General features: G+C 35.8%; 1 protein-coding gene across 6 annotated transcripts in view; it reads right to left on the minus strand.

Moving 5' to 3' along the window:
* PCDH15 (protocadherin related 15) overlaps positions 1 to 19,437 on the minus strand; it is a 1,822,477-nt gene that overhangs the window by 755,864 nt on the left and 1,047,176 nt on the right. For all 6 annotated transcript variants that reach the window (XM_037804906.1, XM_037804907.1, XM_037804908.1 and 3 more), the window contains one exon: positions 5,287 to 5,352. In XM_037804906.1, coding sequence (XP_037660834.1) covers positions 5,287 to 5,352 — 66 coding nt within the window. The remainder of the gene's footprint in view (positions 1 to 5,286; positions 5,353 to 19,437) is intronic.

The raw sequence follows: 19,437 nt of genomic DNA on the forward strand, positions 1-19,437 counted from the left end.
GATGGAAAAACTCTTAACTCTTGATCAATGCATACACCTTTCACTGGAAATAATTCATAATGACTTGATGATTAGGAAAAAAAAACATGGAATGAAAATAAATGAGTTTGTAATCATAATTTTAGTCATGTGCAATATCCACAAGCAATCTTGCCATAAGATTAATGCTCGTATATGATTTATTTTTTTTTTTACAGTTACGAATTAACTTAGGATATTCTAAATTTGAGGACTAAAAGGAAAATAATTTTCCTTTTTATCCAGAAAATCAGAAATGCTATATTGGGTTAAAGAGCTTGCTGTCAATATTGATGATCCTTGACAATCCCATACAACATATTAATTTTATTTTAATATCTTGTAGATTTATATAGTCATCTGTTAATTTACCTATATCTTTGTAGACCTTCCCTTATTGCTATAGTTAGGTTCCATAAGTATACAGGCTGCTGTATGAAGCTGTATTTTCTTTTGTGTTAAATTTGTCTTTTAGGTTATTCTGTATTTCTGGATGTCCCCTTTGATCTAGAATTATCCTGTGATTTCATGATGAAAACCATCCAACAGACAAACAACATGCAGTCTAGCAGCGGGGTGAAAATTCCTAGACAAAGTTACTGCTTAAAGTCCAAAAGGTAGAAATCCCTTTCCTAGATTTCTCCTTTTTGGTTCCTGAGCAAAGTTCTATACAATTTTACAAAGCTTATTATCCAAGAAAGTATCCTGTAACTCTGAATTTATTTGAATATGTTAAAAGACGTAGGCAACACTTTTTAGTTATGTGCTTTATTTACAATAACCAAAATTCTTACTTATTACACAACTGAGAGAGAGATTGAGAAAAAGAAAAGGTACTGGGAATTAAAGCCAGGAATATCTCAACCCAGTTTCCCAGTATTGACTCATTGAAAGAAGCATAGCCTACAGACCAGCTCAGACAAGAATTTCAATATGTAATAACATCTCTTTCACACAGTCACATGAGTCAAGGACTCTGTCTATGACAACTATTATTGAACCACTTTCCATCTACTATATCTTCCTAAAAGCCACAACCTCTTGGGGGTCTCTCACTTTACCCCAGTAGAACACTGGCATCTGTGCTGCATGATCCTTGCCATTCAGGTTCTTCAGTTTCCTCTCATCCCAACATCTTGTACGGTCTCACATCTAGGGTTCTAGTAGTGTCACATATTCTACTCTGAGCAGTTCTATAAAGAAGCTACTCATCATCCATTCAGATTATTCTTTCAAAAAAAAAATTTTTGCCAGGTTAAACCTATCTCTTTTCAGAGAAAAAAGGAGAAAAATGAAGATAAATAGACAAAAGGAGAGGATTGTGAACACCTGATATCAATAAATTTTTATCACCTCACATTTTATATCTGTTTTAACTTCAGGCATTTTTAAAAAGTCATGTTGAATCTTTTAACATTATTTGGTCCATAAATCTCAGGTCCTATTTTTACTAGGAGTGTGTATAACTCTACTTGGTACCTTTTGCAGGAGTGTAGGGCAAAGTTTGGCTAACTCCTTCTTGTAAATCTTAGGGTTATGTAATTGGCAACTATAAGAAAAGAGAAACATCATTAGAAAAATTTAATCTCCTACTCCTCCTTGCCTAGTGGATTTGAAAATGGAAGGTAAGAGGACCGAGGGAGCAATTTCTAAATGCTCTTCAATGCCATAATTGTTTAGAATTAAGGACCAATCTCTGCTGCCACCATTCCCTTCCTCCCCTACCTGCATGTTTGGACCACAGAAACTCCCAGGAAGGGGCCATCAAAGAGATTTAGTGTTGCTTTCTATGACCTCCTCTACCTCCCTGGAATCATGTAAGGGTCTGTAATCTCCAACTGGTTTCACACCCTCACTCTGGAATGAGTTCTGATAAGGAACAAGAACTTCTTCCTTTAGTCACCTGTGACATTTTTTGTTGGCAGGCTCCTTTCAAATTCTGGAGACACCTCAGTGTCATCTTTCATTTCTCAATATGCTGAGAGCCCACAAAGACTTTTTAATGTGAAATCATAAAAGACCCTTAGTATGGGACTCCTAATCTCTCTCATAAATCGTGATACTCTTTTACCTCTGAATCTGTCCATTATTTTTAGTCATAGTGATATGTTCAAACTGTGAAATAATTTTCTTCTTGCCTTGAGTCAGTACTACCTGTAGATTTCTCCAGGTTCTGAGAATTAGACTGAATCAGTGATTCCCAAACCTGTTTGAATGCTATTCCATAGCTGCTGTAAAGCCAGGGAGTGTGACTTGGCTGGCACTCAGAGACAGGTCTTTAAATGGTCCAACATAACTGCCTGTTGCCTCTCTCCTGCCAGTAAGGGCTCAATGCCATAAGCAACTCAGAGTCTAATGAAATTAGAAAGAAATGGAAATATTCCAGAGATTTGTTAAACATGCTCATTTTATTAAACATAGATGACAGGTTCTAAGTCTATTTCCTTATATGTATTCTCTCCCAAAAATGTAATTACATGGTACACACTGCCTCTTGAGCTTTCTGTTGGTTGTTAGGGACCATCATGGCTCTTTTTTGTGACTACTTTGTCTCTTTAAATATAAGTTTGGTGTTCAGGCAATTGTGATGAAAATGAGCTCCTGGTTAAGACTAAGGGTGATTCTGTGAATCTGTTACCAATGTGTTGCTGAGGACAAACTCCAGGGAGGGAAGAATCAAACAGAGCACAGGTTGAGAAAGAAGTTTATGGATCTCTACCTTCTGAATTTTTAATTCCATCAAATATACTCATACATAAACTAACATGTGCAAATGTATATGTACAAATGCATTTACCATACATATGCAAAAAGAGGAAAGATTTCTAGCTCACAGAGTATAAACATCTTGAAAGATATTCACAGATGAGACAAACATTCTATAATGTAAATCAGTGAGTTATATAAAAAATTAAGTAGAGTTTTAAAAAATAATAAAAAAAAAAAAACTAAACTATTGCCAAAGGCATGTTGACTCTCAATAAACATACTAGGCTACCTTACAGAAAGGTTTGCTATGCTTTTCTTTTAAGAAATCTGTGCTTCTTTTAAGATGTATAGTGCTTACTAGACTTTTAAAATGGGGCACCCACATGTGTTTTAATATCAATTCAACTAAGAGAAAAATTAAGAGAAGAGGACTAGAATTAATTATCTTATTGGGAAGTTCTTTAGATTGTCTAAAGAAAAATATGAAAAACATTTTCATGGATTGTTTCCCTTAGACTTTTAAGACAAGGATGATTACACAACACATTGCAATATCTGGCAGAAGTTCATTTTTTCATCACACTTTTAGAAATTTAATGTAAAAGAAAAATGCAAAACATTTAGTCTCTAGGTCAGTATTTATACTCCTTACGATAACACATAAATAACTTTGGCAGCATTCTGAGTGGTTGGCAGTTTCTACAAAATATGCCAAGTAAGGAGTACAGCATTACTGCACTACATCATGCCACATTCTTCTAAAACACAAATATTGAACTTCCACAACATGACACCGCACAGCACTGCTATGGCAACGTCTTTGTAGAGTTCCTGAGCTCCTTTGAAAAGTGGAATCTAATCAGCACAAAGGGAGATAAAATAGCATCCTGACTGTGGCTGCAATTACCTGATTGGCAAAATAAGCTCTTTGTAGAATCACACAATAAAACAAAATTATTTAGTAAAATAAAATGGGCTCTTTTAGTTCAGCTTATATGTTCAAGGAAATTGGGAATAATAAGAAAATAAAATACACATTGACCTCTCATGACTACTATGTCCCTCCTCCCCTGCCCCCAACCCCTCTCAATTTAAAAGGCTGTTTTAATTGTAGAGCTTTTGGAAAATACAGATTCCCCTAGAAAAAAAGTTAACCATAATTCTACATGTGAGACAGCTTTTTTCTGGTATGCTACATATGTATGTATATATATATTTTTTCCCTGCAGACATATTTTGGGCTGATTTCCAATTTGTTTAAATGCATCATAATGACTCTAATTAATTATATACTTCTGTGATGAACAGGGATTGACTTTTAAAAAATAATCCAAGCACTCATATTTTTGTGGCCTTTTAATGTTGCTGAAATTTAGTGAAGACAATAAAATTCATTTCAACAGAGGCCAGCAATTCTGTGTAAATTTTTGGCTGATTTCAAAGAATATGAAAGAAAAAAAATAGAAAATGAATTGTACCAATCCCTCAAAGTAGACAAAGGAATGTCTAATTCAACACAATGAATCCTTGATGAAGAAAACCAATTGCAGGGATTGCATACTTGTAAAAGTTTTAAAAATATATAAATTGAATTGCAGGGGAAAATATCATTGTCTAATAAGCCATTTGACATAATTCTTTTTTTTTTTTTAATAAATCTGGAAAATACAGTGTTTAGAATAAAGAGAAAGTAGAATCAAATGAGCTCCTTATAAGGCTTATCAGAGAATTAGGGGATGGAATGAAGCACAAAACACATTCTCACAATGTGTTCTCTACTGAGAATAGTTTGAAATGGAAATGGAGTTCCAAGAGATAATCATTTTACTACTACATAATAGAGGAGGAGACTCATTAAATATTCATACATTAAAGTTCAGAGAAGCTATAAGAGTATTGCCGGATAAGAAAATGAATTATATTCACTGTTGGCTCTGACAAGGAACATTATCTTTTTGAAGAAAAAAATGATATGATTTAGGTATTAGTTGTAAATTACAGCAGCAAGCCCAAGTAAACTCAGACTTCTTCCTTTGCTCTATACCTTTGTTGGGCTCTGTCTTTCCAAACATTTTCAGTTTTCCCATTAGCTATCCTCAAATTGTCATGTCTAAGAGACTGTGGATTTCAATCCTTACCATTTTCCCACCAATTTAAGTTAGCAGTGTAAGGCTTATCTGGTGGTCCTCTTCTTTTGGAGGAACGCAATGTGTTTCAGTTAGATGACTATGTGCATGACAGTCAACTCTACCTATCAACAAAGAAACATTCCAGCCCGGTATCTGGATGCATTTTTAGTCTGACCCTAAATCAGACGACTCCTTTTCAATAAAAATGAAACGACATTTCTCTTCACTGAAAGAATCTCTTACAGTGTAATCCAAGCAAAGCATTTCCAAGGATGGTGTAACTTAAACCCATACAAGGAAGAAATTTGAGGGAGGCTGTTTGTGGATTTGGGTTGAAGCTTTCATAATAAAGTAGGCTAATAAAACTAGGACTGAATTTAGAATAAACCCTTCCTTGAAAAGTTATTTAAAAAATACAAAGCTCACTCACCATTCCGACTCTCTTCATCAATAGCAACTATGGTGGCTGGTGGTCCTCCCCTAGCTAGTTTGCAATCTAAAGAGAGAAAACAATCAAAGGTAAGCATTAACAACTGTGGGGGAAGTCACACAAATCAAATTCATGGAGATGTGCATATTGGTATTTTTTTAATCCTTTAATGAAATTAGGATGCATCATTGCTTTTAATAGTTCATTGGAAATTTGGATTTTTTTCTATAAGAACCACTCAGATTTCTTAAAATACCATGAGACAAGTCACTTAGTATACCACAAAAACTCTTAAAATCTTACTGAGTAAACACCAGCAGTGACCACTGGAGAGCAGAAGTCCTTCAGGACAGAGATAATGGATGGTAATTTAACTCAAAGAAATAACACAAAGGAATGATTAACAAGGATAAATTGTAATTACAACTTCACAACAGAAACAAACATAATTGGACTTTAATTGTGATAAAGGGTCTAATTAAAGAGAGTGAATAGAATTTTAATAATGTTCTAAAAAGAATAAAACAAAGACAGACAAGCAATGCTCATGAGGTTGTTTGGGATTTTTATTTTTGTCATCTTACCCTCATATTGCCAGTCTGGAGTCAAAAGTATAGAGTCATCAATGGAAGCAGATCAGAAAAATGGAAGAAAGAAAGGAAGAAAGAATATATGTATATTTTTAGCGAGTGATTTAAAGACATAAAAAAGCATTACACTATAACAGATACATTACCTAATGATTTGTGGAAATGGAATATAGACAAATCTTTATATCAGATTTTATAATTCTAATATATTAACATATCAACTTGATAATATATATACATCATTAGCATTTTAAAACTCTTATGGATAGAACTTGAAAATAACATGAAGTGCATTTATACGTTCCTTATGAAAAGTTAAATACAAACTACTTATTAACAATCTATTATCCACATGTTGAACAAACCATAAAAAGAGTACCTGTCAATCAGTAGGGATGACACTAACTAATACCCTCCAAGAATCAAGTGGTAATGAATATAAAAATAGTATCATGAGCTATAATATCCATGACAATTAAAATGTGAAGGCTTTGCCTACAAGATGTCAAGTGCACACTTCTGAAACTCAAAGCCCTCCCCTAAGAGGCACTCAGTGAGCCTGATAGGGCTGCACTCTACAGTTACATATACATAGTACACTCCTATCACTACACTGGCCGTAGATCAGCAATGCTTAAAGCCATGCAAAAACGTGTGCTATTTGGAATGTGATTTCATATTTTTTTGTTCTGTTTTTTATACCACACCATTTATTAAGCACATGGGAATGAATAATAAGGCCTTTTGCATGACTGTTCTAGATGGTCAGGCATGTGCTCTCTCAGATGAAGCCTAAAACCTCAGAATTCTACAATTTTCTCTCTCTTCTTCCTTGCCCATATTCAAGGAGGCCTACATTGCTGCATTTTTAGGCCTAAATTCTCTCATATTCATTACATTCATTCCTCTCCTTCCTATACCTCCAGACTTAGCTCAGCTCCTCACTGTTATCATCTCTAGTCCTCACTGTTATCATCTCTAGTCTTGGAATGTCTCCTCACTGGTCTCCCAGAGGCCTTGTTCTCGCTATATTTATCACTCATTCCTCGAGAATTACCTTCATGCACCCAAATCAAAGGTAAAATAATGGCAATCCTCTGCACAAAACAACTTCTATAATTCCTTCAGTAAAGAGCAAAATTTCTTGGGATAACATTCAAAGTTCTTCATGTTAGAATTTCAACATCCTTTACTTAGATTTCAGCACACTGTCCTTCTGTCACCTCAGACAACTTACTCTTGCCTGAACAAATCGTGCATTTATAGGGACATATTGTTACCTAGGCTTATCTCTGATTCTATTTCTTCTTGGAAAATCTCTGCCTTTCTTGGTGGAACCAAATATTTAGCCTATTCTATGAAACCTTGTCCATACCTCTCAGTCAGAATGTACCTTTCATACATTCTGCACATGTAGTTTTTCTTCCTTTATGTATTCCCATATTATTCACTCAGTAAATTTTAGTTAAATTACTATTTTCTAAACTTAGTAATAAAAAAATTAACAATTCCTTTTTTTCTATGATCTTGGGTGGGGAGGGGTAGAGACCACATAGGACAAAGATACAGTAAGTCACACAGTTATAGAACAATGTGATATATGTGAAGTCAATCCTTTAATAAATTCATTAACTATACACATAATTAAAAGAAGAAAAGAGACAATACATGCAGGAAGTGGATATGAGTTAGCAAGAAGGCAGATGAGCTCTTTGAAGGAGAGAATAAAGGAAATTGGAACTGTTTTTATATGAAGCAAAACTTGGATTACCAACATCTCTTCTGTTTATATTTCAGAGAGCAATTATTTTCCAAGACCGTTCCCTCCATTTTATGTGTACGGCCACTGTCTTTGTTAAGACCTTCATCATAGCTACAGAGGGTGAGTAAAAAGTGTTGTGTATTTGAGTGTGAATATTGGTAGAAGAGTAGCTGTTTAATCAGTAACAGAGTGAAGGAAAAGGAAAGGAGGTGGGGACAGCTGGATATAAATATTTGTAAATCTTTCACCAGTTGATTATTATTGACTTTCAGGATAGACTTCCTCTATTCAGCTAAACCAAATAAGACTCTCCAAATCCCAGCCCTGCCTAGTCCCCTATCCCTCTGACTCTCATAGTTCCTTCTCCAGCCACACCAAGCCAAATTTATGTTGCTGCTACATCTGCTGAAATACCCTTCCTCCTGTTGTTCTCCCTGATTAGCTTCTATTCCTTTTTCAAGAATCTGCAAGTTACCTCTTCAAGAAAATCTTCTCTGTTGCCAGTCTGAATTAAATGCCTCTTCACTGTATTGCCTCAGTACACATTATATTCCACAGGGAGAACTACCCTGATGGAAAGATGTAAGTGTGTCTTTCTCAGTCACAAGAGCTGCTTAAGACTAAGACTATGTTATACTCATTTTAGTAACTTCAGAACTTGGACTAGTACCTGTCTAAAGTTGGCCCAGAAAGAATGTTTATTGCATTTTTCTGAACTACAGTTACCAAGCTACAATCTGCCATTGAACAATGCCCCATTGGATCTATCAGAAATCTGTCCTCACTACCCTTAGGCAGCAGAAACAGCCTAGAAATAGAGACACAGCTTCACTTCCTCCCAGTCAGACTCCTTTAGATGATTTCTGCTAACCTTTGCCCCTCCAGCAGGTTACAGCTCTCCAGTGAGTTATCGTCAAGTACAATATATACCTTATTTCTTTTTGATCAAGCCAAATATAATCTATCAAATTAGTTTTTATTTTTTAGACTCAAGACTATAATGAAGAGAGGTTAGTCAGACATATAAAAACCATCTATTAATAACATTGTTCACAATAGCCGAAGTGTTTTGGAAGGATATATTCATTAAAGTATAATTAATTAGCTTAAAAATGCACAAAATGTTTTTAATAACAATGAGAATATTCAGAATTGTCTTAAGAAATAATTTTGGAAGAAACAGCTGGGGATGTATTATGTAACAAAATATCCAAATGGAGATCAAAATGAAGGCTAGAAAGCAATTTGGGGGACTGGTGACCCTGTTCTCCACGGTCTATGATAATCAGTCTGCCACAGAAAAGACAGATTAGCTGATGGCACCTGTACTTTGGAAATGAACCTCCGTAATCAATTTAATTTCACCCTTGACTGTTTCAGCTAAATCACAAATTCATTGTTTTTCATGCCTAAGATTTCTAACCTCTCAGGCCTCTGCCCCTTTCTTATATTCAGTTTTTGTTAAGTGCAGGGCATGAATACAAACACTTGAATATTCGGTGTAGTTTATTTCTGCAAATTTGTCATCAAGCTAAAAAAAAGTCAAAATTTAAAAATAAGCTCGTGTAACAGATTGGATTTAAAACCCATAAAGAAATACTTGAAGAATATATAAGGACACATTTCAATGATACTAAGCCTATGATACTCTGGGCTTAAGAGTTCTTCTTGCATCCTGAGGCTAAGAGCATGTTGTAGACAGGCAAAACAATGACGAAAATCCAGAATTGTCCAAATATGTTCATTCCTTTACCATGAAGAAGAGAACAGTCAGAAGTTACAACCCTATTCCCACTTTAGCCTATTTTCAAAACATCCTTTTATAGCCAGACCATGTGTTTTTATTAACATTTCAAAAATATTCACAATTTTTTCTTATATTAACATGTCAATTGCCATATATATGCCAATGACCTGTGCCAATTATATCTCCTGCCCAGACCTCTCTTCTCAATCTGGGTCTCACTGCCCAGACAACACCTCCACTTGGAATTTCAAAGATGTCTCAGATTCAGCACTCCAAAATTAAATCCTAGTTCCTAATCCCAGCACAAATTTGGCTGGGATTTTGCACTCAGTTGTATAAACCAGAAACCAAAGGGTCTCTTTTACTCCACCCATTTCCCTCAATCTCCTATATCAAATCTATCAACAAGTCTTTAATTCCTAAAGGAAAACCTCTCACATCCATCTACTGCTTTTAATCCCTGGTATGACCACTCCAATCCAATCTCTTACCTAAACACATGGAAGCCTTTCCTAGCTACTCTCCCTACAGGCAATTCTTGCCCTACAATCTAATTTCCTGTACTTTGACCAGAGACATCTTTTACAAATGAAAAGTTATTTATCTTTTACTGGGTTGCTGTTGATTTTAGGTTAAAAACCAAAATAACTTTTATGGCCTATGTGGTGGTTTGAAGCTCTACCTACCCCAGAAAAACATGTTCTTTAATCTATTCCATTCCTGTTGGTTTTGATGAGGCTACTTCAGTTAAGTTGTGAGATGCTCACTGGAGATGGGACTTAATCCTATTACCAGAGTCCTCTACAAATGGAATGAATAGAAAAAGAGAGTGAGAGAGAAAGAGAGAGCGCGCACGAGAGAGAGAGCACCATAGAAGCAAGAAACTGAAAGCAACGAAACCCAGAAGAGAAGGGAGAGGCCAGCAGGTACCACCATGTGCCCTGCCATGTGGCAGAGGGCCCAAAGATCACAGGCAGCTGGTCCCCAGAGGAAACCATTTCCTTGATGATGCCTTGATTTGGACATTTTCAGTCCTCAACGATGAGTGAATAAGTTTGTTTTTGTTTTTTTTAACCCAGCTCATTTCCTGGTATTTGTCTTAAGCATCCTAGGAAACTAAAACAGCCTATAACACCTTGCATGGTATGACTTTATGATAAAAACCAAAATATTTTACATGGCCTATAAAGTAGCCCTCTACTTCCTCTCCACTCTCATCTATTTCCTTCTTGCCCTTGCTCTCAGCATTTCAGATACAGTGCTTTGTTTTTGCTTTTTCTTTCTCTTAGTTACTCAATGCTCCATCCTGAGCTACCTCAAGACTTTTCCATTACTTCTCATTACAAATGCTTACATCTCACCCCATGTTTTACTAACATAACAAATCATTTCTTATCCCCCAAAACTAGGTAAAGTTCCTGGATATGGACTCTCATAACTTTCTGCCCCCTGATATCAATTTATAAATACCTGATTCCCCTACTAACAGACTACTCACTGATGATTCAGACCTTATTCTTTTCCTCAGGGTTGCTCTCCAGGACAGGGCTCCTGGCACACAGTAGAGTCTCAGCAATTATTTATTGAATTCAAGAATGAATGACCTCAATATATTTGAAGCAATAAAAAGAAATCTATATTACTTAATCTTGCTTCCGTCTTTCCAAACTTTGAAATATTCTAATATACAGTGATGAGAAAAGGACAGACAACAACTTAATTATCCAAAGACAAGATCATTGGTATAACCTTAGGAGAAGTAAAAGGCTAACCTTAAAAAGAGGGATAGAAAATTCTGAGAAATTAGGGAAATACTGGCTATTAAAAGATCATAGAGACTTCAGAAAGAGAAGAAACAATAGGGAAAAGGACAGATAAACAGAGAAGAAAGATGAAAAAATCAATTACTTATATTCATCTATAAATTTTATTATAATTCAACACTCTGATAATCCAATTGCCTGGACTGAAGAAATGCTGTCGAGGCAGAATACTCCAATATCTTAGTAAGAGTGAGAACGCATGCCAAGCTGCTTCATGATTTTATCAAATAAGCAGCTGAAAAAAATAAAATTCAGAGACTTCGGACCACGTAGGGTATATGATATCAAAGATCAAAATAGCCCCGCCCTGATCAGGATGGTGGACGAGATGTTTCCGGGTTCTGCCCGGTACAGAAGCTTTGAACAGCCAGCAGTGACTAGCCCCTCCCTCAGGGTCACAGACTGTCCTCCGCTGCCAGTGTGACTCTCTGTTCCTGGTTCTGGGAAAAGCAGAGTAAACTTCATGCACAAACTGAGAGCATGTGTGCCAGCCCAATTTTTCTAGTGTGGCCTGAGGGACTGCCTGTTCCAGAACTTGCCCTACATGTAGAAGGAGGTTCACTGAGCTCTCCTGCAAAATGCTGTGGGAGAGCAGTCAAGTCATGCTACCTGGAGTAAAGGATTGCTGGTTGTATGGCAACTAGGGCAGTGCCTGGCACCATGTGGAACCTGTTTTCAAGGAAGAGGGAATATTTTCAACTGTGTAAATGAGGAATTCCTAGGGCCATGTGCACATGCCCAAGACAAGACCCATGCACAGAAAGAATCAGGGAGGCTTCTATGCTTTGGCCTAGAGCTATTTTCCAAACTCACTTTACAGATAAGTCCTGAAGAAGAGCACTCTCTCAAGTCAATCTGCAAAGACTGCAAAAGGCGTTCTTTTTTTTTTTTTTCTTATTCTATTTGTTGTTGTTGTTGTTGTCTCCTGGCATTCAAGAAAAGCTCTGTCATAACTAGCTTATGACAGGATTAAGAAACAGCTTCCTCAGAGTCTAAATTCCAGAAATAAGACTCTAAAATATCAAAATGTCTGGGTTTCAACAAAAGATGACAAAATATACAAAGAGACAGGAAATGATAGCCCAGACAAAGAAGATTAAAGCATTAAAAATCATCAATCAGAAGGACCACACCTGGGACCTAACAGACAAAGACTTTTAAAAAATGGTCCTAAATAGTCTCAAAGAACTGAAAGAAAATGGGGACAAAGGATATCAGGAAAACAATAGAGGAACACAAAGAGACTATCAATAGAGGGACAAAAATTAGGGAAAGGAACCAAACAGAGCTGAAGACCATAACAACGGAAATTAAAAATTCCCTAGAGGAGTTCAAGAGCAGATTGGAGCTAGCAGAAGAATCAGAAACTTTGAAGAGACAGCAGTTGAAATCATTTAGTTTGATAAGAAAGAAGAAAGAATGAAGAAAAGTGAACAGAGCCTTACTGTGGGATACCATCAAGCATTCCAAAATATCCATTGTGGGACACCCTGAAGAAGAAAGAAAAAGGCAGAGAGAATATGCAAAAAATTTATAGCTGAAAGCTTCCTAAATTTAATGAAAAAACATGAATATATACATCCAAAATGGGCAACAAACTCCAAACAGGATAAACCCAAACACCGCCCCCCTTCCCATATTATACTCAAACTGTCAAATGCCAAAGATAAAGAGAGAATTCTGAAAGCTGTAAAAGAGGAGCAATGTGTTATATACAAGAGGACCTAAGTTAGATTAAATGTTGAGTTTTCATCAGAAACCACTGAGGCAAGGAGGCAGTGGGATGACATATTTAAAGTGCTGAAAGCAAAAAATTGCCAACTAAGTATACTGTGTCAGGAGAAACCATCTTCCAAAAATGTAGGAGAGATTATAATTTTGACAAATAACCAAAAACTGAGGGATTTTATAACTAGCAGAGTGGCCCTATAACAACGTAAAGGTATTTCTGAAGGTTGACTGAAGCCACATGAAGAAATAAAGATCGCCAATGAAGATAATGACATAGGTAAATATAAATACCAGCACTACTATGTTTTTGGTCATAACTAACTTTTTATTCCCTACAGGAACTAAAAGGCAAATGCATAAAATGCAGTTCCAAAACAGTGGTTTTAGGCTCATAATGTATCATGTAATTTATGACAAGAAATACATAAAGTTGGGGGACAGGAGAGGTATAGGAATAGTTTGTGTGTACTATAGAAATTAAGTCATTATCAAAGCTAACAAGATTGTTATACATACAAGATGCTAAATTTAAGCCCCAGGGTTAACCACAAAGAAAATATTCAAGTATATGCTAACTCAGAGAGATAGAAAGTTGAGGTCAAGTTACCAGGGGTGGAGGGGCAGGGGAAATAGGGAGTTAATGCAAAATGAGTTAGAGCTTCTGTTTGGGGTGAAGGGAAAATAGTAATGTATGGTGGAAGGGGTACTGCAACGCCGTGAATGTGTCTAATCCCAGTGAATTGTATGCTTAGGAGGGGTTGGGATGGGAAGGTTTATGTTGTATATATTCCCACAATTAAAAATTAAAGAAGGAAAGAGAAACTAAAGGGATAATGACAATTAAATGCAATACATGATACTAGATGGGATCTAAGAATGGAAGAGAAAAGGCTCAAAAGAACATTATTGGGACATAAGAGAAAATTTCAACATAGAATGTAAGCTTTATATCAATGTTAAATTTTGTTAACTTGATTAACTGCTCTTAGGGTGATTATATGAGAATATCCTTTGTTAGTAAAAAATGTACATGCAAGTAGTATGTGTTCAAGGAGTATGATGTGTGCAACCTGCTCTCAAATATTCAGAAAAAGATAAGTATATGATGATAGACAGATGATAGAAAGAAAGAAGATGAAATAAAGAAAGAAAGAAAGAAAGAAAGAAAGAAAGAAAGAAAGAAAGAAAGAGAAAGAAAGATAGATAGATGTGGCAAAGGTGGTAAAATGCAAAAATTGGTGGATATAGGTATCTGAGGGGCAATGGTATGTTGAAGTTCTCCGTATGAGATTTGCATTATTTTTGCAACTGACCTGTAAATTTGAGATTATTTCAAAATAAAAAGTTAAAAAAAATCAAACATCCTTTTCTGTCCCCTTATTTTTCTTCAACAACCTACTTAACAGTTGTCTGTGAGTATTAATTTTCTAGAACTTAGGAACATATATGACATATCATAATCATTCACTATATTTGTTCACAAGGAATATCCTCCTCCAAAGCAAACGAATAAAAGAAATAAGCTGTTGAATCTCTAGTACTGCCATTTCAAATCTTTTGGGGGAGGGTTTTAAGATATTATAGAAATTGACTCCTAGTATAGTAAAGTAGCAAAGAATATGAGCACAAACTTCAGAAAGCCTAAATTTAAATCCTAACTCTGGCTTTTAATAGTTGTGTAATCTTGGACAAGTTAATGAACTTCTCTATATCTCAGTTTACATAAAATGGGGATAACACTAAGAGTAACTACTTCATTGTTTTAGTACATCAATGATTAATTGAAATATTCTATGGTAATTTCTTAGAATAGTGTCTGGAAAAATATATAGGCAGAATAGATATAAATTTTTAAAACAATAGTAACATTATTTTCATGAGGTATATATTTGCAGATTCGTTACTAACTTTTTCCTATAACTAATGGACTGAAAATAGAGAATCCCTTGGCTGTCCCTAGATATTCAGTGATATTGATGGCTGATTATTTACATATGGGATTATGGACTGCATTCTTTTTAAGCATAAAGGCAGTCATATGTAACGCCACTAATAGTCTGTTTGGACAGAAATATGCTGGAATTTCTTTCCCAGATACCAATCTAGATATACTATCCTGGATTGAATTCACTATAGGCAAATGGATTCCTTGGACTCCAGGTTAAAAAACACATAAGAATGGGGTGCTCACAGGCATCCACTGGTCCCTCTAGAGTCGTGAAGTATTTTGACGTCCAAGTGATCAAGCAGAAGGAACAAGGAAGAGTTACAGATTTTATGAAACCTCTATTTCCCTCAACATTCTTCTATTATTACTTCGGAGATTCAGAACCATCAAATCTCTCTTGCTCAAGTGCTTGCATTTGTAAGCACTTTGTGTGTCTACATGTGCATGTGTGCACACATACATACACAATGAATCAGTTGCTTAGTTCAAACCAAGTTGGCCTCTCATTCAAAGGGGTTGTAGGCTCTCTTTAAATGTCATGCTATGCAAACATTTTCTTTTCAATTTGCTGTCACAAGTTGCAGCAGAGGGGCTGTTCTCACTTTTCCCATTGATCTTTGGCATATTCATTTCCAAGAAAATACAAACAGTAGTGAATTCTTAAGATAGGAACTCCTTGTTTTATATTTTGACTCTCATCCAAAAGAAAAAGGAGTTTGACATTGAAATTTATAACATCAATGATGCAATTTTCTAAGCCATATCATCTAAAACTGCATTCTACAAAGACATGCGGTGAGATCATGGCTGAGGAAAAGCAAAATGAACTGAGTTAACTGAAGGGAATAGCATGTAAGTCATTTCCAATTCAAGAATAGGATAAACTATTTATGATTATTCTGTCAGCATTAACATTTACAGATTCCAAATTTTACTGTGGAGGGAGCAAAGTATATTTTATGGTGCCTTAGTGTCATCATAAATTGGATTATATAAATTGATTAAGACTTTCCAACAATCATTGGTCTAGTAATAACCATTGAAATCATTAATGACTATTGCTCTACAACACTGCTTTCATCAAGACAATTTACTGTAGGGCCAGGGCTTGCTCACTCTCTCGCTCGCTCTCTCTTTTTTTTTAAATTCCTGTTTATTTTCTTTTATTCAATTGGTCTATCAACAACATCAACCTTGTACATGGATGGTATTTGGTGAGAGAAAAGAAACCCATTCTTACTCTTGAGAATTTAAATGATCTAAGTAATCAATAAAAAGATGTCAGGGGCTGCAAGAAGACTGAGGGACTGGAAATCAGTTGTCAGTTGAAGGCTGATCAGAAGATTGAGTAATTAAATCTAAGGTTGTTTTCATCCACAGGGAATATTAATGCACGTTATTATTTTGTAATGTCAAGTAAATTCATGGCAAAAACAGGTTAGTTGTTTTACCCAAAGGAAATTTTCTTAAATGTAATCCATACCACATGACTGAGAAGTTGTTTGGGTTTTCATTTCACTGATGATCCCAGTTTTTCCTTACTTGTCTAATGTTCTAGAAAGCAACAATGATTACATTTAGAAGATTTTTGAGATGGATGGAATAATTCTTGGTCCAACATGTAATGTCATCTTGATGAAGAGGCAGCATAGTGTCAAGTTTAAGAGTATGGCCTAAGGAGCCAGACTGCAAAGTTCAATACTATTCAGTCATATTTATCCACTTCGTAGCTTTTAGAGCCTTCGCAAGTTCTTTAAACTTTGTGTGTAGCTCTATGGCATCATTTATAAAACAAGAATTGTTTTACAGAATAGTGCCTAGCATATAGAAGTGCTTTATAAATGAATGTGAGGTAAATTATATTCTAAACAGATGAGCCTGATCACATATAAGTGTGTATATCTCTACATTTTAAAAGTAATGGCATTTACATATTTTTAAATTATCTAATTAGCAGGGTTTTTTTCCCTACATTTTTCAACACTCAGAGGAAAGCCATATTTTATCATTGACGGAAATTAGACTAGGGATATGTGTGACTTTTTGTGATGTGTATTTAACCTTCTGGAATAGCAGTTTAGTATTTTTAGTTACATGACCACAGATGATTAGGGATAAGTGAATCATGCAAAGGATCTGCTTTTTTTAAATTGCCATAGGAATATTTACAACTAAAATAAGAATAACTCTGTTTTGATAATCCAATATAAAGTAGATATACCCCTTCTAAAAACTCTTTGTAAGATCTTACTATTATTCTAAAAGTATTCCTAAAAGGCTTTTTGAGTTGTTTGGCTTGCTCTATTATATTGTCTACTTTGTCTTTAAGTTTTGCAATTGAAATTTAAAGAAGAAAGGAAGGGATAAGGGTTTGTATCCACAAGGAAAACAAAATTATTCAAGTAAAGCTTTATGAAATGCAGTTAAAGATTTTACATCCACGTTGTTTCTGAAAGCTAATTTGTTATTTTATTTTCTAATTATTCTTTTTTTTTTTTTTTTTTTTTTTTAAATCATCATTTTATTGAGATATATTCACATACCACACAGTCATACAAAACAAATTGTACTTTCGATTGTTTACAGTACCATTACATAGTTGTACATTCATCACCTAAATCAATCCCTGACACCTTCATTAGCACACACACAAAAATAACAAGAATAATAATTAGAGTGAAAAAGAGCAATTGAAGTAAAAAAGAACACTGGGTACCTTTGTCTGTCTGTTTCCCTCCCCTACTTTTCTACACATCCATCCATAAACTAGACAAAGTGGTGTTTGGGCCTTATGGCTTTCCCAATCCCATTGTCACCCCTCATAAGCTACATTTTTATACAACTGTCTTCGAGATTCATGGGTTCTGGGTTGTAGTTTGATAGTTTCAGGTATCCACCACCAGCTACCCCAATTCTTTAGAACCTAAAAAGGGTTGTCTAAAGTGTGCATAAGAGTGCCCACCAGAGTGACCTCTCGGCTCCTTTTGGAATCTCTCTGCCACTGAAGCTTATTTCATTTCCTTTCACATCCCCCTTTTGGTCAAGAAGATGTTCTCCGTCCCACGGTGCCAGGTCTACATTCCTCCCTGGGAGTCATATTCCACGTTGCCAGGGAGATTCACTTCCCTGGGTGTCTGATCCCACGTAGGGGGGAGGGCAGTGATTTCACCTTTCAAGTTGGCTTAGCCAGAGAGAGAGGGCCACATCTGAGCAACAAAGAGGCACTCAGGAGGAGACTCTTAGGCACAAATACAGGGAGGCCTAGCCTCTCCTTTGCAGCAACCGTCTTCCCAAGGGTAAAACTTATGGTAGAGGGCTCAACCCATCAAACCACCAGTCCCCTATGTCTGTGGTCATGTTAGCAACCATGGAGGTGGGGTAGGCGAATACCCCTGCATTCTCCACAGGCTCCTCAAGGGGGCACTACATCTTTTTTTTTTTTTTTTCCCCTTGTTTGTCTTTTTTCTTTTTTTTTCTTTTTTTTTTTTTTTTAACTTTCCCTTCTTTTTTCAAATCACCTGTATGAAAAAAAAAGTTAAAAAGAAAACAAACATACAATAAAAGAGCATTTCAAAGAGACCATAGCAAGGGAGTAAGAAAAAGACAACTAACCTAAGATAACTGCTTAACTTCCAACATGTTCCTACTTTACCCCAAGAAAGTTACATAATATAGCAACATTTCAGTGAACTTGTTCCTACTACAACCATCAGAAATTAACAGACCATAGTCATTTCTGGGCATCCCCAGAACGTTAAATAGCTTATCTGTTCTTCCTGGATTATTGTTCCCCCCTTCCTTAATTGCTCTCTACTGCTAGTTCCCCTACATTCTACATTATAAACCATTTGTTTTACATTTTTCAAAGTTCACATTAGTGGTAGCATATAATATTTCTCTTTTTGTGCCTGGCTTATTTCGCTCAGCATTATGTCTTCAAGGTTCATCCATGTTGTCATATGTTTCACCAGATCGTTCCTTCTTACTGCCGCGTAGTATTCCATCGTGTGTATATACCACATTTTATTTATCCACTCATCTGTTGAAGGACATTTGGGTTGTTTCCATCTCTTGGCAATTGTGAATAATGCTGCTATGAACATTGGCGTGCAGATATCTGTTCGTGTCACTGCTTTCCGATCTTCCGGGTATATACCGAGGAGTGCAATCGCTGGATCGAATGGTAGCTCTATATCTAGTTTTCTAAGGAACTGCCAGACTGACTTCCAGAGTGGCTGAACCATTATACAGTCCCACCAACAATGAATAAGAGTTCCAATTTCTCCACATCCCCTCCAGCATTTGTAGTTTCCTGTTTGTTTAATGGCAGCCATTCTAACCGGTGTTAGATGGTATCTCATTGTGGTCTTAATTTGCATCTCTCTAATAGCTAGTGAAGCTGAACATTTTTTCATGTGTTTCTTGGCCATTTGTATTTCCTCTTCAGAGAACTGTCTTTTCATATCTTTTGCCCATTTTATAATTGGGCTGTCTGTACTATTGTCATTGAGTTGTAGGATTTCTTTGTATATGCAAGATATCAGTCTTTT

Source organism: Choloepus didactylus, chromosome 15 (assembly GCF_015220235.1).
Source record: "Choloepus didactylus isolate mChoDid1 chromosome 15, mChoDid1.pri, whole genome shotgun sequence".
Lineage (NCBI taxonomy): Eukaryota > Metazoa > Chordata > Mammalia > Pilosa > Megalonychidae > Choloepus > Choloepus didactylus.